Here is a 23,541-nt window from a genome sequence, read left to right as displayed (position 1 = left end):
CATCGCTCTTGGCTGTTTCGCATTGAATGTCTTGTCGTACATGAGATGTCGACCGCAGATAGATGTCCTTCTGACTTGGAATTGAAAAGAGCGCAATAAACGGAATGCCATGAGACGAAAGACACATGCAGCAGAGCTCTTTATGGCAGTGTGACAAAAGAAAATTGCGTGACGACCAGGGTAATCGGTGGGTAAACTTGCGAAGGAGCCAGGAATCAAGCCAAAAGTAGCTAAAGTAGCCATGCCATTCAATTTTATCGCCACATTTGTAACTAAATAGAACAAAAGCAGTATCATGAGTACAGTTTGTCTTACTAAACATTATGTAATGCCATTTTGAATAAACAAGACTACAGAAACGAGAGAGCAACCATTTTTCTCTTGCTTGGTCTTCAAGCATCAGATAAGCTTTGAATAAATCAATATTTTGCAGTAAATTCAGGGCGCCTGCATATAGCTTATGAGGATTAGATAAAGAGATATCTTGAGTAATTTTGGTACATTCCAGCCAATCAGTCAGGAGCATTCAATGTTAAAGCAGCTTTTTCCTTGAAGCCGCACACCAAATTAGTTTAGTAGAGTTTACATAATACCAGTCCGGCTTTACATAGTGAAACCTGGTTGAAGATGAACAGCCCAACTTTACTTTGTAGTGGATCTCTGTTTTTGTCTCAAGTTCACACGAGTACGGCCGCTGCGCATCAGACGTCGTAATTTGCGCGTAGCATCGGCACAGATGCAGGCGACGTTAGCAGCTTGCTAGCCACGCGTTTGTCAACATGCACGCCACTTCGCCACTCCGTATTTGCAGGCACTCCGTGCGTTGCGTTGGTGTGCCTCGATGCTCACGCCCCAGCCTGCTTTTTTACGGTGTAGAGACGACCTGATGGCACGGAGATGCCTTTCAAAAGTTGGAATGAAGTGTATGCCAAAATTACTACTCGCGAGTTTGAAGAAGGTGTACATCAACTATGTAAGCTTCATCATAGTGACGCTTATAGTTTAGGGATGGGTATGCGTGCCTTGAAACCATGCTTGGCAGGCAAGGTCTTATACGTTTTTCAAGTAAGACACGTGCTGTTAACGGCACGGCCTCGTTATGGGCGCCGCCAAGCATATGAAGGCTACGTGTTTACGCCCCTCGTACGCCATTTGTCAGGCCTGATGCTCGGCTTGAGGATGATCGTTTCCGAGCCTGGCGCAAAAGCGGGAAACGCAACAGGAAGAACCTGTGTTCTTGCACACAGCATATGCAAGAGAAGAGTGCGTGGGTTAGTGGTGTTGTTCATTTCCTCTAGGAAATACATGCACAACACATACATTAACACACCCGCGCACACAAATGCGCGACGCGTTTTTTTTTTCTTTTTCATGTGACAAGAGTTAACCCTCGAGATCGCAACTACACAGCTGTATACCTCTTAAGCGACCTCTTCGGTGACATTGAAAATACATTAGCGAGTCTCAGCTGTCAGCAACAACGATCGCGCACACGCGTGACATTTTCAACCATTAATTGCTTTTGTTTTTTTTTACTAGCATGTAAATGTGCTCTTCGTTGGCAGTGCTGAAAGGTAGCGATTGCAGCAATGCAGCTAAATACAACAGAAAAGGTTCGCAATGTTTCTACGTTAGGTCTTCTTAGTTCATAAAAACAAATGCATGCAAAATCTAGACGATAACCGCATGTAACATACCTTGCCAGCTGCACTTATACAATGTTAGTCTGATTAAAAATTTGGTAATTTTCAATAGCTATGATGTCCTCGGGAAGGTGGTTGAATCCTATGGATGTGTGACGTAAAAATCATTGGTAAAATGGCAAGGTGTGACAAGAATCAATTCCTTCAATAAAGGAAGATTTCCGTTTCAAAGTTCTGAGGCCAAATTCACAATGTCTTCTGCCCATAATTATTATTTGCCATTCCATGACTGCCTTCGCACATCGTATGCCCCGCGCTAGGAAGCTGATATTTTATATCACAAACAATCGCAGCATAGAATTCATGCAGTAACGGCAATGTTAACACTTAGAATAAGCGAGCAATTTAAAACGTTTGTCACCACAACGTTATAAACCTTTCGTCGTTTTGTCAGTTGCCTCCTCTCTTGCGTAAGCAATAAAGGAACAAACATTTTCAGTCGGCCACTGTTTAGTTTACGCAATTTCACGGCATTGAAAGCGAGGTCAGAAGCGATAGTGTTACCAAAGCACTTGGAGGCCTTGGTGTGTCTCAAGGACCGCTCTAAATACCCCGAACAGCCTCGGAACAAGTTCGCTCGTGTTTTATGTAAGCGAGATTACTTCTCATCCTAATCAGCTTCGCATTGTTAACTGTTCTTCCGGTATACAACGGGTTTAAGGCACTGTTTTCGCCTTCCCTGGAGGTATTACTTTTTTTCTTGTTTTTTTTTTTTGCCTTTTGCAGGCTCTAGATGTGATAACGTGTGAATCTCCTCTGCTACACAGCCCCGTGATGACATTGTACGGAACTTGAGGCGAGGGATTATAAGTTTCCCGCTCAGAAGGCAAAAGGAGTCTCTGCTGTTCGCCTTGAGCAAGCGAGCACGTTCAAAACTATACCGTCGCAAACGCGTGCGCGCGACAAATAAAAACAAAAAGAAGGAACAAGAAAGGGAGAAAGAAAGAGTATCGCTTTCCGTGAATAGCACTGAGCGGCGTGATGCGAGGCTTATTATATGTACGTTGGAAATGCAAGAGCTTGCACGTTCGAGACACGCTCGGCTGACACCGTAATCGTCCGCCTTTCGTGATCATATATAAAAACGCGCCGGTCTTCGCCCCTGACGATTTCACCGACGACAGTTTGTCGTTACGAGAACGGTTCGCAGCGGGGATTTACATTTGCAGTTTCGCGTGAACCTAAAATGGCCGAGCGTCGGGCTGTGATCTGCAGCTTACTCCTTATTGGTAAGCACGAAGCATTGCCTTGATTTTTTGTACTTTTATATTCCTCGTACGGGCAATCTGGAAAGGCTAAATTATTATAACTTTGGGGATCTTATCGTGCTCACACCACGACATGATAATTAGGTACGCCGTAGTTGGGACCCCGGAGTAAACTTTAAGAACGTGGTGTTCTTTAACGTCCAACTACGCCACCCCAGTGACATGCAGCCGTCATAACAGGGAATTGAGCACACGCCTTCGCGCTTAGCGACGCTAAGCCGTAGCAGCTAAGCCACCGCGGCCGATTGTAAAAGCTCCGTTTCAAATGTCTAGCATAAAGCTGCGAGGAATTCTTTGCCGGTCATGAAACAGTGCTCGTGCATTGCATTCAACAAAAAATGCGATCATCACATTTCTGAGAACGGGCACGCCGTAACCTAACCATGAAGATAAGATTGAATGCGTCCCTGTATAAATGCTTAGGTGCAATTTTTCTATTTGTGTAATTGCTTACACGTGCAGTACTCACGCATTGAATCCGGACAATTTAGTGTTTAGTAAAGCACATACTTCCCTCTCCACCGTCTTCAGTTCGAGTCATATCGGCGTAATTTCGACTCGAATGCGCGATCAGAGCCAACATTATGTTTAGAGACCAGATTCTTAGCGACATGACGTGCTTATCTTGAGCAGTTGCGTATGGCAGTCGTTATACTAAAAATTTGATGTCACATTTGAATCCATGAGTACTGTACTACATCCTATGTTTCATCCGATGGCTGCAGTAGCCCGCCAGTTCTTCCAGCAGGCACGCATCTCAAGTTTCACTGAACAGCATCTCTCTCGCTTACCATCACTGTGACTTAGATAGCGATTCTTTATAGGAATCGTAAATAGGGTAGATGCAATCGGTAGCTGTCTCTTGGGCGACGACACCCCAACCGCTGTCGGCCACGGCGTTGTCCTGCTATGCCAGAGGGCCAGGGTTCGATTCCCGACCATTACGGCCACATTTCGGTTTTGGTGAAATGAAAAAAAAAAAAAAGAACAAGAGATTTTCGCGCGCTTAGATTTAGATGCACGCTCACGTTGTATAAACTTACTCGGTATCCTCCGCCCTCAACCACGATGTACTTCTCACTCATACGGTGGTTCTGGAAAGTAAAATCGCATAATTTAAAAAAGTACAGAGATATGTTTTTGCTATTTTTATTGTTAGTAGTCATCTTGCGAGATGTTTGGAATGTGTCTAGAACAGCATGTCTTGAAGAAGCACTTAACATGCGCAGCGTGCTCACTATATGCAATGTAGCACATTCAGCAGTGTCTATTTCATATCAATTCAATTCAAGCTCTTGATTTTCTTGACTAGTCAAGAGCACTAAAGCCTTATGAGCCTGACAAAGATTCCCGCCCCCACATACATGTCATACGTCGTTTTGCGTTTTAGAGCATATCGTTCATACACGCTAGGTTTAAGCAGTACTATAATAAAGACGAAACAACTCTTTTCGACTGGATATATCCAATATGCGCATACAAAATATGTACATATTTGTATAACGTTCACAGCATATGAGCTCTTAAAGCACCGAGCTCTCGACGCACAATGCTCTGTCGTCTTTAAGCTCAAACCATATACACATGATGACCACGCGCCTTTTAAAACGTCTATAGTTCTTCTCTAGCTTGTATCATTGAGTTATTTTCGAAGCATCTGAAGAGAGCCTCCGTTGATGTTTGGATTCATGATTTCCTTGCTGATTCTGGGAATAACCATGTCAGCTTTATTTTAGTCATCATCACCAACCTATTCTATGTCCGCTGCCAGCCGAAAGGCTCTCCCAGTGATCTCCAAATTACTTTAGCTTATGCAAGTGTGTTCCATTTTATTCTAACGAACTACTCAGTTGCATCATTTCACCTAACTCGTGTCCAACCTCCACTGCCTTTCCCATCCCTTGGTATCTACTGCATTGCTCCAATTGTACTCCGATTGATTTAGCTATGCATTACGTGACGCATCCCGGTAAAAATTCTAATGAGATAGACGTTCATGGGATGATTGAAGCTTGGAGCGCTGAAATATCAATGGAACACGGGTGTTGCTGGAGCCAACGGTTGGGCAAGCGGTATTCTTTTCTTCCTGCCTTGGAGAAGACAATACCGCTTGTCGAAACGTTAGCTCTAGCGACACCCCATGCCCCAAATATTTTTCATCCCGTCCCGTTCAATAACTTTCACTCAATATGAACTAGAATATCGGCTAACCCTGTTTTTCTCCGATGCATTCTTCTCTCTTACGATCTCCTGGTGACGCGCCTATCATTTTCCGTTGTCCGCCGCAGTGGTGTAGTGGTTACGGAGCTCGTCTGCTGACGCGAAGGTTGTGGGTTCGACCCCGGCCTACGGTGGTTGCATTTCGTTGGAGGCGAAATGCTAAAGGCCCGTCTACCGTACGATGTCAGGGCACATATACAAGGACACCACATGGCCGAAACTTCCGGAGCCCTCCACTACGGCGTCTCTCATAATCACATCCTGGTTTAATATTATCATTTTCCTTTGCATCTCACGCGGCGCGGTCGCAAACTTATTCTCGAGTTTCTTATCCTCCATGTTACATGACAGCCCGATGCGTTAGCAACGGCAACGCGCTATGATTGCACACTTTTTGCTTTAAGTACAGCGGTAAATTTTGCTGTCGTGATTCGGGAATGTCTTCTGCGTCCGCTCAGTAGTTTCAAAGAAAGTTAATGACAAGTTTATGGGGTTTTGCGTGCGAAAACCACAATATGGTTATGAGACATGCCGTGGTGGAGGGCTCCGAAAATTTCGACCACCTGGGATTTGTTAACGGGCGCCTAAATCCAAGTACACGCGTACCTAGCATTTTCTCCTCCATCGATAATGCAACCGCCGAGACTGGGATCGAACCCGCGACATCCGGGTCAGCAGCCGAGCGCCGTAACCACTGTACTACCACAGCGCCGTAAAAAAAAAGTTAAATTGTGGCTGGAATACAAGTGGAGCGTTTTTCGCAGGAGTTGTATTAAGAGAAAAAAATACGATCACAGATCTGCCACGATGCAAGAAGAGATCGCAATCAAGCACGACCTCGCTAGAATGATCAACATCACCTTGTTAGAAGGCACGCAAATTTCACTTGGTCTGTATGTTTCGCATAAAAGGCATAAATTTGATACGAAACCCTTAAAATAATTTTCGAGTGCCAGTACTGACGGATGAATACATGAATTAATGAAATGAAAAATTCCTGAACACAAGGCGTCGCTGCTGGAGTCGACGTTTAGACAAGCAGACTCGTCTTCTTCAAGGCTGCAACTGACTATATTGAAGACAAGTCCGCTTGTCGAAACGTCGGCTTCAGTGACACCCCGTTTTCCAGAATTTCTCATTTCTTCAAGCTTATCTTCGCCCGAACTTCTGTCTTTTTTTTAGAGTGACTTTGCGTGGTGCAAGATGTTCTCGGTGAATTGTGTCTTGCAAGAATATTTCTGCCCTCTATTTTAAAATTTTCTGAAAATATATCTTGATCCTGTCTTGTTTCCGACCTGTATGCCAGGTCGGAAACAAGACAGTACTGTATGCCAGGTGTATTTTAGACAACACAGAATGTTCTAAAATTTCCTTTGAGAGATAGCATATTTAAAAATTTATTTTAAACTTTTCGCAGGAATTTGGACTACCGTATTTACCCGAATGTAAAGCGAGTATTTTTCCAGATATTTGCCACCTAAAGTCGACCCTCGCGTTACAATCGAATACCGAAATAATTTTCTTCCTGGACGCTATGAAAAGTGACCGCTCGCGTTACAATCGAATAAATACGGTATATAGTGGACACAGTAATAATAGTTCACCATCTATCTTTTTATCAGTTATTTTACGGCACATAGTGCAAGTTATGATATGTAACCCATGAATTTGCACAAAACGACCCTTTCGTAAAAAATATGTAGAATAATAGTGCAACCTTCCACCAAGTTATTGGTCCGACCGATTTCATTGAAGGTGGATATGGCTTGAAAACCCAGAAGCTGCAATTTACATTGCGCCAAATTTAATCTCTTCAGGACTCTATCGCCTCTTCATCTTCTGTCTTCTATGTATCTCAAAGCAACAATTTCATGAATAATTTCAAATAACAAAGGAACTTTCTAACGAATAGGCAGTACACACAACAAACGTTTAAACCCAACGACATATTGTATGGTAAATTACCTCTTGACATCACACGATGAATTTCAAAGCAATAGGGTTACACAAACGTGTCGCCCGAAAAGAAGAGATTCTTCAGTAGGTCACAGACACATTGTAACTCTCAATTCGATGGATGCAGCGCTCACCCCACCGTGCACGGCTGCCCCTTCGGACCCATGCGACATCCAAGCCTTGGACAAATGCGCGGCCGACCTGTTCGTGTTCGCCACGAGAAACACAGTTCCGGAATCGGAAGCTGACCTGGAATCCTTCTGCAAGTACGTGATCGGCGTTTTCCTCGCGTTCTTTCGACCACTCAAGCGAGCCGACCGTGTGGAGTGCGCGTGTACGCTTCAATCAATTCGTAACGAGGAGCGCGAGGCATATATATATATATATATATATATATATATACACACCGTTGCAGCGGTAGGCCGGTAAGTTAACGGTGGTTTCTTGCCCCGCGCTCGCCACAACTTGCACCGTCACGCAGCCAACGGGCCCAGAAACCACCGCCCACTTATCGGCCTACCGCTGCAACGGAGCCAACGAGCCGCGGCCGCAGCTGATTTCGTTCGCTCATACCACGGCTGAGGGCAGCATTTTCGCGGCGCGCGAATGCGCTAGTCACGTGGTTCTTTTTGTATTTCGCGGGCTTTCTTTGCAGCTTGGAAAAAATGGCATACGTGAGACTTTCTTTATCGCAAAAATTGCAATTGGGGTTTCTGAAGACGCTCTCGAACTTTGCAAGTCGCATTTCTTGGCTAAAGTCAATATTTAGCAATTTAGTGAAAGAATCGTAATTAACAATTAGTTAATTACGATGGACTAATTAGTTAATTACCAAATACAATTTGTCTGCAGTGTGGAAGGTGACTGTCAGTAATTTGCAACTGAATTCACTCGCCTGCCTGTAATATTGTTTTTTTTTTAACCCTTGGCTAAAGGTAGCTGGGTCACCCGCTATATATATCCTATACATTTGAGAAAAAATGCCAGGCCTGCGCGGAACACATAGTGCAGTCACAGCGAAAGCTGTAGAAGTAGGCTTCCTTGAGACCGTTGTAAATTCTTTCGGGGCGCCTACTTGAAGTGCAGTTGCAAGGAACCCACTGCACCATAAACTACCATAATTTTCCATAATTTTCATAGGTAGGGAGAGCACCCACTATGCCATAATTCATAATTGTGCGGAGAATAGACGTCAGACTCTGCCCAGGCGGCGCTGCGAAAAACTCCGCCACCAGCGCCCTCATCGCAGCCCTGCCGCTAACTGGGTAGTACAAAGAGAGACGTCCGCAAGCGAATGCGCATAGGCCAGAATACAACCCCGCCTCTTTCTTTAGTGTCGAGGCGCGGTTTCCTGAAAATCAAGGACCTGAAAAGCTTCTTCCGCCAATCTACGCTTCAAAAACAAAGCGAGCTGATGAGAGCGAACTGCGAGTACAATGCAGAAGAAGCTTTAGTTATTCCGGCGCGCTCCAACTCGCGAGTACAAGCGAGCATCACACGACATCGAGTTCGAGGCAAGCCCTCCGACATCCGTTCTATAGCGCCTAAATGCGTTCAAATCGGGCATATACGTATTGTCAAAGCGGTGAAGTACATACACGATCAATTTACTTAGCTATGTATATTACGATCAGTAGTACAAAGCTCGCTTTATCAGGGACGAATGGCCCCATCGATTTTCGCCTTTTAAGTTGCATTCTCCCTTAATTCATCTCTCGCTTCCTGTGCATTGGAAAGTTTTATTACGCGTCCTCAAATGGTCTCTCGTCTTCCGTTTATACTGCAAATTGGGACACGTGCGTGTCCACTTTCGCGGAATACAACCAAAGGAGAAAACCGTGGCCTCCGAGATAGCTCCGAGAGGCCACGGGCAAAACAAACCTGAAGGTGGTCACGACCAACATTATGCGATTTACTTGTATGACGCACGTGTTAGCTAGTTAGAACCGGAACTCAGGGCCTTCATAACGCACGTGCGCGATGCTGAGTGGTGACGACCAACACTGATTATAAGAGCTCGTGGCGTGCGTATCACGCGTGTTCAGTCTACCTCTAGCTGCTCACTTCGTGTTACACGGCACGCACCGCGGTCAGAGCTTCTGCTGAGCTTCATAGTCAAGGTTACTCCTGTTCTCCATCAGGGTTGCGCAAAACAACAGCAGAGCCACATTACCACAATTTCTCATGCGACCGGCTGTGGGGAACGCGGGCTCTTCGTTTACCCAACACGCTCGCAACGTCCCGTATCCAGCGCTCTCGCCTTTCTGCTTCGTACGACAACTATGGAAATCGGTAAAACTGAACGTTGTTATTCATTCCTTTACGTCCGTGGCAATTCACAACGCAAGAGTAACGTCAACTGCGGCGTTTCTTCGTAGCGTGCAAAGTGGTCTCATCTGCTGGTGTTTCCGCCGTCGTTCTGGCGAGTGATCCAGCAAGAATTTCGTGGCGGTTCGGTGGCGCCTCCGACTAGCGGAGAGATATTTACAGCTCTCATTCTGAGTGTTCAATGCGCAAACACACGCGATATTAAGCTCAAATCGTTGTTTCGCACTCGCTAGTTGCACCTAGACCCACAGCGAACTGTGCGAGGGAGTCGGTCTTTGTACTACCCAAAACTTCTCCGACAGGTGGCGCCACGCGTCTTGGAAACTCCAGAGTCTGACGTCTATCGAAGTACCCGCTACACATATGTAAGAAATTATGTTCACTTTGTTGTTGCGGCGGCTGATGACGATCCAGAATTAGGGCTAGGACCAGGGTATTAGGTTGGAAGCTTTAAATAGCCCACTAGTACCACCAATCGCATTGTGTTACGCCTTGTTGTTATTTCACTCTTCTACTTCGTTATATTACATCTATTACAGCGATTCCTTCACAGAAGTGACGCCTGTATAGGGTCTTTTTGCGAACAAGTTTGAAGCGCCGGTGTGGCTCTGTGGTATAATACAGGACTGCCACGCAGAGTGCCCGGGTTCCAACCCTGCTCGATCCTAGGCTTTTTTAGGGGCGTAGCTCCTCTTAGTCTAACCTTGCCCCATGTCAGGCGTAACCGCGGCAGTATCTCCCGAACAGTATAATAGATGGCGCTTTCCCATAGAGATGCATGCAAACTGCAGTTGGGTGACGATATACTAGATGGCGCTGTCCCATAGAGATAGAAACACGTCCGTGTGGAGACTACGGACGTGTTTGCTAGAGGACAGACATGTTTTTCGTGGGTTCCGGAATGACAGCGTAAGATAAGTTTTTTTTTGCATGATTCGAGCTTGTTTTTTTTTTAATTATATGAGTACATAAGCCACTAGATTGAAGCTTATTAGGGCTTACAACTTTGTACTGTTTCCTATGTGACAGTCTCCTCGGTATTTTTTTATTATTTGTTTGTTCGGCCGCCACGTGGCTGGAAGGTACACATGTGCCTTGAAGTGTAGCATACTTGCGGAGTTTTGTGATACCATTTGGCTTTAAGTGTATCCAATCTGCCGTGTGAACAATCTAGCCATGGTCAAAAAGACCGTAAAGTGTTCAGGGTGCGGAATGGGACAGAAAATAGAGGTTTGTACGGAAGAGAAGACAGAGGGAGCTGACGCCAAGTGTAAGCAATGCGAGTTCGAGCCGAAAATGGAACTAATGATGGCTGCCCAGAATGAGCTCATGGTAAGAATAGCCGAGCTGGAGAATGCGTTGGCGACAGAGCGGAAAAAGCGATGGCTATGGGGGAAAGGCTTAAGTCAGCCGAGGAGGGGCTAGCAAAGGTAGTCATGGCGAACAAGGAAGCAAGCGACAGCGGGGCATCGACCCCCACAGTGGTAGACGCGAAGGGTGAAACAGGTTTGGAAAAGACAGGTCCAAGGGTCACAGGACCCAGCTTCCGCGAAGTAGTTTTGCGAAGGGGAGGGGACAAAACAAAAGCAGTGGCACGCGCTAGTAACCGAGGCAGTGGCCAGGTGCGGGACAGTCCAGCAGAAAAGTCGGAGCACGTGATAATCGCCGGGGACTCGAATTTAGTTAGATGCGCAGAAGCAGTCAAGGAAAGGGTGAGAGGCGACAAACGAGTTTTAATAGGGAAGTTCCCTGGACATAGGCTGGGATCAGTGATGAGACAAGCTAGCGCAAAACTCCCAACTAAGGCTAATGGACGTAACCTCGTGATAATCGCGGGAGGTCTAACCGACGTCTTGAATGAAGAATCAGCCGAACTAGCGACCACATTGGCGAAACGGGTCGATGACATGCGCGCCATTTCCCCTCAGGGGCAGATAGTGGTATGCACAGTACCAGAGGTACCGGTGCGTGATGGAAACCTGCAAAGAGCGGTTGTCGACGCAAACAAATAGATATGGCAGATGAGTCGAGAGAAAGGCATCGAGATAGTGGAAATAAACAGAGGGGTGCACAGGTGGGGTGGTTTTCGAAGAGACGGAATACACTTCGATAGGAGGCTTGGTCATGAGGTGGGTTGGCGACTTGCAGGACGCGCAGTAGCTTTTTTGGGGGGCACGCGGGCCCTTCGGTGCCCAGGGTAGCTTGTAATGATGAAAATAACCAGGGGGACTCTTTGACAGGCAGTACAGCGAAAAACCAGAGAAAAGGTAAAAGAAGGGAGAAGGCGCGTGTTGCAGTTAGTTACATTAACATGCAGGGTGGCAGAAAAAAGGCAAAATGGTTAGAGATTGAGGCACAGTTAAACAAGGAACAGATAGGTGTTTATGTGGTTACAGAAACTCATCTTAGAGACTTAGAAGAGCCACCACATATTGACAATTATATTTGGGAAGGATGTAACAGGATCACATCAGAAAGGAGAGGTGGGGGTGTTGGAATGCTCATTCATAGCAGAACAAAATGGGATAGAGTGAAACAGATGTGTTCAGAGCCCATCTGGGTTTCGGGCACAGTAGGTGGAAAGAAAACGTGGCGAGGTGTAGCTTACTAGTGGATGGGGAATAACTGCAGAGAAAAGAATCTGGAGATAGCGAAATGCATAAGCACCGATATTAAAGAATTTGATCAAGATGCCGAAATAATCCTTCTAGGGGGCATGACCGCTCACATTCATGACCTTGACGGATATTCAAACACTAATGACAAGTCATTGCTAGATTTCTGCGAGCAACATAGTCTTGAGATAGTCAACGTGGGACTTAAGTGTGAGGGGCAGATCACGTGGGAAGTCGGAAACAGGCAATCGAGCATTGATTATTGTCTCATGACAGAAGGAATACATGACAAACTTAGAGAGATGAGAATAGACGAGGAAGGCATTAACAGCTTGTGTAGTGATCATAAACGCATAATATTGACACATGCATCCAGTGGGTCTTTGTCTGTTGTGCGAGGCAGTTTTGCTATTTGTGCGTGGCGGAGTTTTTGGCGGCTAATAGAAGAGGACAACGACGTTCAGCTCGATTGTAACTGACGTGCTGAAAGCCGGACTGTTATTAGATGCGAAGTATCTTAAAGGGCCCCTCACCAGGTTTGACCATTTTGAGCTAACGAGCGCAATGCATACACTGGGTGTTCACGATCACGTCTGCCAAAATTTGCAACGCTACGCGCCACGGAAATGGGGCAAATTTTAAGGTGAACGCTGCTTGCCCTTCCTCTCGCGGGCGCGCACTTTAGAGAATGAGGGGATGACGTACATGAGAAAATGGCCCTACGCAGATGGTAGTGCTCTGACGTCGCTCCTCTACGTAGACGACTGTGCTCTGACGTCGCTAACAGTAGCACGTGACACTGCGACAATTATTTGACACGACATGTGTAGTTTTTGTAATTTGTTGCTTGGATAGATTAATAAAACTTGAGAGAAATAATGAGACACACAAAAGGAATGTGTGCGTCTTTTTCATTTTTTTTTCGTGAATTGCAGCGAGATGCGGGGCTAATGTGTCTCCCTTTCCTATGCGTTCGTGTCCCCGCGGTTAGCGCATCGAGCAGACGCCAGCCCTGGAAACGAAAGTAATGTTCCGGCGCGTTCGAGCACTCATTATGCTCATTTATTCTACCGCGTCCAAGTAAACATTAATGCGGCACAGGCTCATGATACCGCCATTCTCGTGCCCATACAAATGTCTCAACTTTCATGCCCGTCCCGCAGAAATAGGCAGTAAACCACAGAGAACGCCGACAAAAAGCCCACGGCCGCTGCATAAAAAAAAACGTAGAGGCCGTGCAACGCCGCTCGCGTGCTAGGGCTGTCTCGGGCACGTCATGCGCACGTAATCATGCATGCGCATGACGTGTTGATGCGTATGTGTCAAGTGAAGAGGGCAGGGAAGGGATTTGGCTTGCTAAGGCTACACGGGGCGAGTGGCAAGTGTTTGAAACTAACCTCCTCGCATCATGGTTTCGCGTCGCTACAAATTATTGTTTTTCACAGCTTTTAATGGATCGATTTGAAAAATTCTTGTGGCATGCTGCTCTTCATTCGGCACACAACTTCCAGCGTCTAACTAAAATTTGCTATGTGGCCTAGTGAGGGGACCTTTAAAGGGCCCCTCACCAGGTTTGACAATTTTGAGCTAACGAGCGCAATGCATACAGTGGGCGTTCACGATCGCGTCTGCCAAAATTTGCAACGCTACGCTCCGCGGAAATGGATCAAATTTCAAGGTGAACGCTGCTCGCCCTTCCTCTCGCGGGCGCGCGCTTTAGAGAATGAGGGGATGACGTACATGAGAAAATGGCCCTACGTAGATGGTAGTGCTGTGACGTCGCTCCTCTACGTAGACGACTGTGCTCTGACGTTGCCAACAGTAGCACGTGACACTGCGATAATTATTTGACACGACATGTGTTGTTTGTGTAATTTGTTGCTTCAATAGATTCATAAAGCTTGAGAGAAATAATGAGACACACAAAGGGAATGTGTGCGTCTTTTTCATTTTTTTTTTTCGTGAATAGCAGCGAGATGCGGGGTTAATGTGCCTCCCTTTCGCATGCGTTCGTGTCCCCGCGGTCGGGGACACGAACGCCAGCCCTGACGCCAGCCCTGAAAACGAAAGCAGACGCCAGCCCTGAAAACGAAAGTAATGTTCTGGCGCGTTCGAGCACTCATTATGCTCATTTATTCTACCGCGTCAAAGTAAACCACAGAGAACGCCGACAAAAAGCCCACGGCCGCTGCATAAAAAAAAACGTAGAGGCCGTGCAACGCCGCTCGCGTGCTAGGGCTGTCTCGGGCACGTCATGCGCACGTAATCATGCATGCGCATGACGTGTTGATGCGTATGTGTCAAGTGAAGAGGGCAGGGAAGGGATTTGGCTTGCTAAGGCTACACGGGGCGAGTGGCAAGCGTTCGAAACTCGCCTCCTCGCATCATGGTTTCGCGCCGCTACAAATTATTGTTTTTCTCAGCTCGTAATGAACCGATTTGAGAAATTCTTGCGCAATACTGCTCTTCATTCGGCACACAACAACTTCCAGCGTCTAACTAAAATTTGCTATGTGGCCTGGTGAGGGGCCCTTTAAGGCCGAGCTCAATCCGGTGGTGTGCGGCGTGACCACCCTTGCTGCGCATGCGCATACCCTCTCCACACACCTCCTCTCCACTAACCCTCTCCACTTTCCCTCTCTTCTTCCCCTCTCCACTTTCCTCTCCCCTCTCCACATTCCCTCGCCACTTCCCCTCCCCACCTTCCCTCTCCCCTCCCCCTCTCCCATACCCCTCTCCCCTCCCCCTTTCCACTCTTCCTCTGAAACGCGGGCTAGACATGCCGAAATTCTCTCCTGCGCAACGCCGCGATCAGCTCGAGCGTATGCGCGTCCCCTCCCCTTCTCTCTCCTCTCCTACGCTGCCCCCCTCTCGCCCGCCTGTCGACCGCGTTCCCCGCTCACCCTGTGAGAATTAACGGCCAGGCTAGATGGAAGATACGACGCGCGTAGCGTCCCTCTTCGCGTTCCACGACGCGAGGTCGGTAGCATGCCCAACGAACGCCAACGGAACGCGATCGTGCAAGTGCTCCGGCTTCGCATCGCCTCATGGTCCCCTTTAGCTGGAGATGGTGCAATTTTTTTACTTTCGTTTTTATTACCGTGACAAACTGGTGGAACTGCGGGGTACGACCAAGGAGGTTAAAAAAAAACCTCCTTGGGTACGACCCTTTTGCGCTATTTCAACCTCAAGATGAGTTCCTACCACCATTTCCACGATCCCGGGGAGAACAGGCCACTTCGGCACAGCCGTCGCTTGCTAGGACTACCTCCCGTGTTCGGTCCATTGAGCTCAGCAAGAATGTCCACCACAACGGCAAGTTAGACGCAAGAGAGCGACGTAGACCACCTGACTGCCATCCCGAGTGTGGTCTATCGAGCACGTATCCCAAAGTCCTTTGGTGTTCTGTTCGAGGTCGTGGACGATTGGCTAGACCACTTCCACCGAGTCGCAGCAGCCAACCGAGTGGGACGAAAGAAGAAAACTGCGCTATGTCTACTTCGCCCTCGAAGACTACGCTCGTACTTGGTAGGAGAATCATGAGAGTTCTTTGAACACCTAGCAAGAATTCGAACGACAGCTGCGTGAGGCATTGAGGAATCCAGAAAGAAAAGAGAAAGCCAAAGAGGCCCTGGAGAGCCGAATACCGAAGCCCAACTAAAGCGTAGCTATGTTCGTTGAGGACATGTCGCGCTTGTTCAAACGTGCTGACCCAGAAATGGCTGAGGCAATCAAAGTCCGTCTTCTAATGCGCGGGGTGAAGGAGCAACTTTTTGCTGAACTCATGCGCTAGCCCCCATCTACCGTCGCTCAGTTCATCATCGAAGCGATGTCAGTGAAACGGGCGCTTCAGCAACGCTTTCTTCAGTACGAGCGCCAAAGTAGGTCAGCGCCGCGTCATCGTTCAAGGGTGGACACGACGTGGCAGCACTCCGGGAGCCTGTGCGGAGCATTGTCCGCAAGGAGCTTGAGAAAGGTCGCCACCCTACTCCTCAGACGACCGCGACTGTTCTTGGAGACAGGATTCATCACGAGATCAGGAACGTGACCCAGCCATTAGTGACAACGCGCGCGGGAGCCCCAGCTCTGATTTATGCCAAAGCGCTACAGACTCCTCAACCGTCTATGGGACGTCACTCATCCTCCGCCCTTCCTGTACTGCCACGACAATTCCCTGCTGCGACTGCAACTGCCTATGACTTCGAAGTCACGCCTGAAGTCACCCGGATGTCCAATGTGTGGCGCACCTCCGATATTAGACCGCTTTGTTACCTCTGCGGTGAAGCGGACCACCTCTACCGCCAGTGTCATTATCACAGAATGGGCCTTCAGGGATTCCACCCCAACGCACGTCGACCAAACCATGGTGAGCGCCCACGCGAGATTGAGCAGTACCTGGCTGCTCAGCAGTCATACCTAGTCATACCCTCCTGCGCCAAGGCACCAGTCACGTTCACCGTCTTCTCGGCGTTTCACCTCGCCCAGTCATTACTCCACGTTATCTGATGTTCGCCAAAGGTCCCCAAGTCGTCGCCCACGTCAGGAAAACTGAGGATGGCGACCTCTGGGAGTAGGGCCGCTGTTGACCGGCCTGACAAACATCCTCCGACGCGACCCAGTAACGACGACGACGCCGATTTATCCGCTACGCCATTTTCTGATAACGATGCACGACTTTCCGCTGATATTGCTGTAACTATCGACAATCGCCAAGTAAAGGCTCTGTTATACTCCGACGCCCGACGCGAGCTCCCGCGAGTACGTTGCGTTTCGTCACGCCGAGCCGGCGACGCTACGCCAGGCGCAAATCGGTCTCCGCTACAGTCGAGCCGGCTCCAACGTGCCGGTGCGATCGCATCTAGAGGAGCGCATGCGCAGTAAAGCGAAGAACGCCCGCGGCACCTGTCGGAAACTGACGAAACAGCGCGCGAAGCAGGTTCCTGTACATGCGAGTCCGGCGCGGCCGGCGCGAAATGCAGCAGGATCTATTCGGCGCTGAGCGACGCCCGAGCGCGCCAGCAGCCGTCGGACGCGTCGGCGGTCAGCCGACGCCGGACTGTAGAGGGCTGTTTTTTGCTGACGTAGCGTCGCCGTGACGCGCGCGCGCGCTCGTCGACGTTACGCTGGAGTATATCAGAGCCTTAACAGCTCTCGTGGATACCGGCGCCGACTACTCGGTTATGAGTGGTGAACTCGTGGCTGCTCTTCGAAAGGTGACGACACCATGGAATGGTCCCCAGCTGCGTACGGCGGGTACGCAGCTGGGCACCATTCACCTGGTGACACCGGTTGGTAGATGCACTGCCGGAGTGCATATTGGTGACTCTACATTCATTGGCACTTTTGTCGTACTACAGGAATGCTGGATACAGGGCGTATTAGGAATAGACTTTCTGAGAGAATGAATATGGGGCTGTCATAAACCATCGAGAGCTGCTGGTGACATTTTCATGCGACACGAACTCAGACGAAAGCGAATCCCGCACTGTCGCGCTGCGTGTATCCGATGATTCCGTGACGGTGCCGCCCCGTTCCAGTGTGCTGGTTACTGTGGTGAGCGACAGCGACCGAATGGCCCTGGCAATTGTAGAAGGCCATGTATCTGTCCTCCTGTCTCGTCAAGTATGCGTCGCCCGCGGCCTCATGGAACTGACGCAAGAGCCCACTAAGGTTCTACTGACGAATTTCAGTCAGGAGTACCAGCACTTCATAAAGCAGAGCGTTGTCGCCTACTTTGAGGAAATCAGCGACTTCAGAACCAGCCCATTATTTGCAGAACTATCCTCCAGTCCTCACTACGACAAGCAGTATACAGTCCAGTTAGATGGGAGCTCCAAGCTGTCGGCTCCGCAGCAAGATATTCTTCGCTCTCTTTTGCTTTCATTCAGCGACTGCTTCGCCACTACGTCGAAAATCAAGCAGATATCCGTTACCAAGCACAGAATCTTAACCGAACACACCGAAAGACCCATCCGACAGCATGCCTACCGTGTCTCCCCACGAGAACAGGACGCCATTCGTGAACAAGTTGAACAAATGCTTGCAGACGACATCATCCAGCCGTCTACAAGCCCATGGGCGTCACCAGTTGTGCTAGTTAAAAAGAAAGACAGACTGCTTTTCTGCGTACATTACCGCAAATTGAACATCGTCACAAAGAAAGATGTCTATCCGCTTCCTCGCATCGACGACTCGCTCGACCGCCTTCGAAACGCCAGATACTTTTCATCCAGGGCCTGCGCAGTGGTTATTGGCAAATCGAAGTCGATGACCGTGACGGGGAAAAAACTGCGTTTATTACCCCTGATGGGCTTTTTGAGTTTAAGGTGCTTCCTTTCGGACTATCCTCTGCTCCTGCAACTTTTCAAAGAATGATGGACACAGTCTTATCTGGTCTTAAGTGGCAATCATGTCTTGTTTATTAAGGCGACGTCGTCGTTTTTTCTGAGACCTTCCAGCAGCACCTTCAGCGTCTTCGTACAGTACTTGATGCGCTTCGAACGGCTGGTCTATCACTGAAGCCCTAAAAATGCCACTTCGGATACGTAGAGCTCAAATTTCTCGGACATGTCGTAAGCCGCGATGGAATTCTGCCACATCCCGAAAAAACGAAAGCCGTTAGTGCCTTCCCAGCTCCTACGAACAAAGGCGAGGTCCGTCGCTTTTTGGGACTTTGCGCCTACTACCGTCGCTTTGTACCAAACTTTTCTAAAATAGCCGAACCCTTGCACTATCTTACAAGGGACACCGTCCCTTTTGCTTGGGGCCGAGAGCAACATCATGCTTTTTGCGAGCTACAGCGACGCCTTGAAACTGCACTGATCCTGGGTCACTTTGACGAAGATGGCGACGCTGAAATCCACACGGATGCCAGCAATGTTGGCCTCGGGGCCGTCCTTGTGCAGTGGCAAGAAGGAACCGAACGGATGATTGCCTACGCTAGTCGTACCTTGTCATCGGCTGAATCCAACTACTCCATTACAGAGAAAGAGTGCGTAGCTGTCGTGTGGGCTATACCCAATTTCTGACCCTACCTATACGGACGACCTTTCAAAGTAGTCACCGACCACCACTCTTTGTGTTGGCTTGCAGGCCTAAAAATCACTCAGGCCGCCTCGCCCGATGGAGCCTGCGCCTTCAAGAGTTTGACGTTACGGTAGTCTACAAGTCAGGGCGCAAGCACACCGATGCTGACTGTCTGTCACGCGCCCCAGTCGAAAAGAATACACCTGACCTAACGGACGACGATAGTTTCATCTGTGCCGTCACAGCGTCGGACTTGGCTCAGCGACAGCGTGACGACCTGGATCTTCGTCCACTCATCGACTTTCTTGAGGGACAGCTTATGCATCCACCGCAGACGTTCTGACGCACGATTTCGATGTTCTTTCTCCGCAACAACGTCTTATACAAGCGCTGCTTTGACCCTAGCGCTCAAACCGATCTCCTGGTGGTGCCATCCACGATGCGAGAAGAGATCCTCGGTGCGTGTCACGACGAACCAGCTTCAGGACATATTGGGTTCACGCGTACTCTCGCGCGTATCCGCCACACATACTACTGGCCTAAACTCTCCCGCACTGTCAAGCACTACGTTAAAACTTGCCGAGACTTCCAGCGGCGCAAGACTCCACCCATGAAACCTGCTGGTCTTTTACAACCCGTTGAACCCCCACGAGCGCCTTTTTAGCATGTTGGCATGGACTTACTTGGTCCATTTCCCAAATCCTCAACTGGTAACCGCTGGATAGTAGTTGCAACGGATTATTTAACACGTTACTGCGAAACGCGACCTCTTCCAAGAGCCACCGCTAGTGATGTCGCAGACTTCTTCATTCATGCTGTCGTCCTTCGTCATGGCGCACCAGCAGTAGTCATTACCGACAGAGGCACCGCCTTCACCGCCCATCTTTGGAAGTGCTGACACTTAGCGGCACCGTTCACCGCCGGATGACAGCATACCATCCGCAAGCCAACGGCCTCACGAACGGCTCAACAAAACCATTGCTGACATGCTCTCCATGTATGTGGACGTGGATCACAAGAATTGGGACCGCGTTGTGCCATTCGTAACCTTCGCATATAACACCGCCATCCAGGAGACCACAGGATTCACACCTTTCCGCTTGCTTCACGGCCGCGAAGTTACCACGATGTTGGACGTCATGCTATTACCTGACCCATTTGTGACCACCACAGCAAATGCAGCCGAGTATGCTCAGCGCGCCGAAGAAGCTCGTCCGCTAGCCCGGTTTCGCATCCTCTATCAGCACCAATACGACGCTCACCGATACAATGTTCGTCATAGAGAGGTGACGTACGAACCCGGAGAAAAAGTATGGATATGGACTCCCGTCCGCCAACGCGGTAAGTCCGAGAAACTCGTACGTCATTACTTCGGGCCCTACAGAGCTCTCGAACGCCTCAGCGACATCAACTACCGAGTTATTCCCGAGACCAGCACACGATCTTCTCGTCGTGCACCACAACCGGACGTAGTCCACGTATCTAGGATGAAGCCATATCACTCACGCTGAGGACTTCCCCTTGCCTTTACAACATCGAAAGCATCGAGGCGATGCTTTTTGAGAGGGGGAGTAATGACACGTGCATACAGTGGGTCTTTGTCTGTTGTGCGAGGCAGTTTTGCTATTTGTGCGTGGCAGAGTTTTTGGCGGCTAATCGAAGAGGACAACGACGTTCAGCTCGATTGTAACTGACGTGCTGAAATCCGGGCTGTGAATTACTTTCGTTTTTATTACCGTGACAATATTACAAATGGGATATAAAACTGAAAATAAGAACATAGAATCAAAGTTTGGCAGCTTGTATCTAAATGACAAACAAATAACAAATATAGCCCCTAGAGTCGAGTAAAAAGTAGACGAACTACCAGGCAAAGACTGAAAGTATAGTGAGCTGCTACCTGTAACCACGAAAGAAATGGAAAAAGAGAAGAAAATTATTTGTTGGAAAAGAAAGAGAAAGCCAAAAAGTTGGTGGAACAAAGAAATCCGGGAGGCGATCGAGAAGCGATGTGAAGCATCACGGGAGCACAGACAGGGAAAAAAAGGAGAAGCGGCCACAGGACGAAGTCAACCAAATATGGGAAATATATTTAGAGCAAAAATCCATTGTGCAGAAATTAGTCGAGTCAAAAATTAAAGGTGAAAGTGAACGCTAGATGACAGAGATTCCCAAAAAAAGAAGGCCACGCCTAGGATATTTTGGAGCCACCTAAAAGCGCTGGGTAGGAAGTCTGTCACAATGCAACAACGTATGGTAGATGAAGGAGGAAATCAATAGGAAGGTTATGAAGCGCTAGGTTACATCCGAAAGATAACACCCGATTCGTTTAAAAAGGTCGCCCAGGGGATTCCCCCGGTGAGTAAAAGTACGCAAAGGAGTGCAGCTGACGAAGATGTAGTACTAGAGAATTTCAATTGGAAGAAGGCCGAAGGAAAAATTCCTAAGCGCACTACTCCGGGCTTAGACGGGGTTCCCGTCAGCCTCATTAACGAACTCGGACATAACACTAAAGAAGCAGAAAAGTGCTCACAGGAGAGGGCAAAACCAGACAGTTGGCGAAAAAGTAGAATGAACTTAATCTATAAAGGCAGGGGAGAAAACGATAACATTCGCTCGTATAGACCGCTAACCAATCCATCGGTGCTATACAGGTTGGCGATGCAGGCAGTAAAATTAAAAATAGAAGCTTGGGTAGAACAAAATGATATTTTGGGAGAACTTCAGAATGGATTTCGAATCGACAGGCGGTTAGACGATAATTTGTTTGTTCTTACCCAGTGTATAGAAATATCGAAAATAGAACACAGGCCTTATACGTAGCTTATCTAGATATCACCGGGGCGTATGACAACGTTAATCAAGAAATTTTCTGGGATATATTGAAAGAAGTGGGCATAGGGGACAACTGTATACAGCTTTTGAGGGAAATATACCAAGAAAAAAAATTGGCCGCGTATCTGCGTGCTTCGCTGCAAATGTCGTGTAAAGACGATAGAAGAGGCGCTGTGTGAGATATGGACGCCATCTGGCAATACGTCGGGAAACATGAGTGCTGTGTTGCGTGCTGGTAGTCCCGGCGCAGCAGCAGGCGAAGACCGGCGGTGACCAACACGAACGGCGGGGACGCCAGCCAGCCCGAAAACACGGTTTGGCGCGAAGCGCTCAAGCAGAGAAACGTCCGCACTCAACGAGTACTCTCCACACACTCTTTTAATTACACGTCGCCTGGGTAAAACAGGAACGCCAGAGCGGCGCCCACAACCGGCAGCCTGAAGGCCGCCCACAACGCTGCTTTTTCATTTTTTAAATATTTTTTTCACCTTCTTGGCCTTCTCAAAACTAAAGTTTTTCAACACCAACCCATGGCATTCGTACAGTGCAATACAGAACCGAAACCGAAACACAACAATGAGCTCGTGCGAAGGGCACGGAGGAAGGCAAATTTCAGCGCACTCGCATTTTCAGCTTTGTTGAAACAGCGCTCACTAGACGACGACGAAGTAAAAGAAGGCACACGACATGCAGCGCCTGTCCTGTGCCTTCTTTTACATCGTCGTCGTCTAGTGAGCGCTGTTTCAACAAAGATGAACGCATACCAACTCGCTCAAGCTTCCATTCTTATGCATTTTCAGCGCAGCTTAAGAAACTAGGGTCCTTAAAATTACGTATGTATGCATTTTCTATTAAAGGAACACGCCACCTAATACTTACCTAGTGATGTTGCACCTCAGATATGCATGATATTTACTTTTTGATCGACAACGTTCACAAGTATGAACAGCCGTATTAGTTCAAGACGGCTGGCCCTTGGGCAAGTGGTTCAACTTTGGCCGAGTGGCTGAATCGAGGGACGTGCCGACAAACAGAAAGACACACACACAGACAGACAGAAAGACAGACCAAAATTCCTGCGTTTAAGTTCCCCAAGAAAGACTATCGTCTTTAATAAAGTATGTACAGAATGGGAAGGAATAAGTAGCAAGGACAGCGTTGAAATTGGCAAGGGGCTGAGACAGGGATGTCTTTTGTCCCCGCTGTTATTCATGCTGTACATGGTGAGGATGGAAAAAGCGCTAGAAGGTAGCAAAATTGGATTTAATTTGTCACACAAACAGGTCGGCACGATGGTTGAGCAGAAGCTTCCAGGTCTATTTTATGCTGATGATATTGTCCTATTTGCGGACAGTCAAGATGATATACAGCGACTGGCAGATATATGCGGAAGGGAATGTGAGGCTCTAGGACTAGGATTTAGTGCAACAAAATGTGGATTAATGGTATTCAATGATCACGAAGACCATGCGATCTTTATACAGGGCCAAAAAATACCGAGGGTAAGCGAGTACAAGTACCTCGGAGTATGGGTAAATGAGGGGGATAGATATATGGAGGTACAAGAGAAAGCATCGGTAGCAAAGGGAA

General features: G+C 48.2%; 1 protein-coding gene across 1 annotated transcript in view; it reads left to right on the top strand.

Annotated features, from left to right (window-relative positions):
- The first annotated feature begins 2,813 nt into the window (after positions 1-2,813).
- The window catches only part of LOC119373883 (uncharacterized), a 45,383-nt gene continuing 24,655 nt past the window's right edge, over positions 2,814-23,541 (top strand). The window contains exons 1-2 of the mRNA XM_037643941.2: positions 2,814-2,932; positions 7,275-7,413. Of these exons, the coding sequence (XP_037499869.1) occupies positions 2,890-2,932; positions 7,275-7,413 (182 nt within the window). The 5' untranslated portion in view covers positions 2,814-2,889. The remainder of the gene's footprint in view (positions 2,933-7,274; positions 7,414-23,541) is intronic.

This window comes from Rhipicephalus sanguineus, chromosome 11 (genome assembly GCF_013339695.2).
Source record: "Rhipicephalus sanguineus isolate Rsan-2018 chromosome 11, BIME_Rsan_1.4, whole genome shotgun sequence".
In the NCBI taxonomy this organism is placed as follows: domain Eukaryota; kingdom Metazoa; phylum Arthropoda; class Arachnida; order Ixodida; family Ixodidae; genus Rhipicephalus; species Rhipicephalus sanguineus.
Note: the sequence above shows the minus strand (reverse complement) of the source record. Positions and strands in the feature narration are given on the sequence as shown.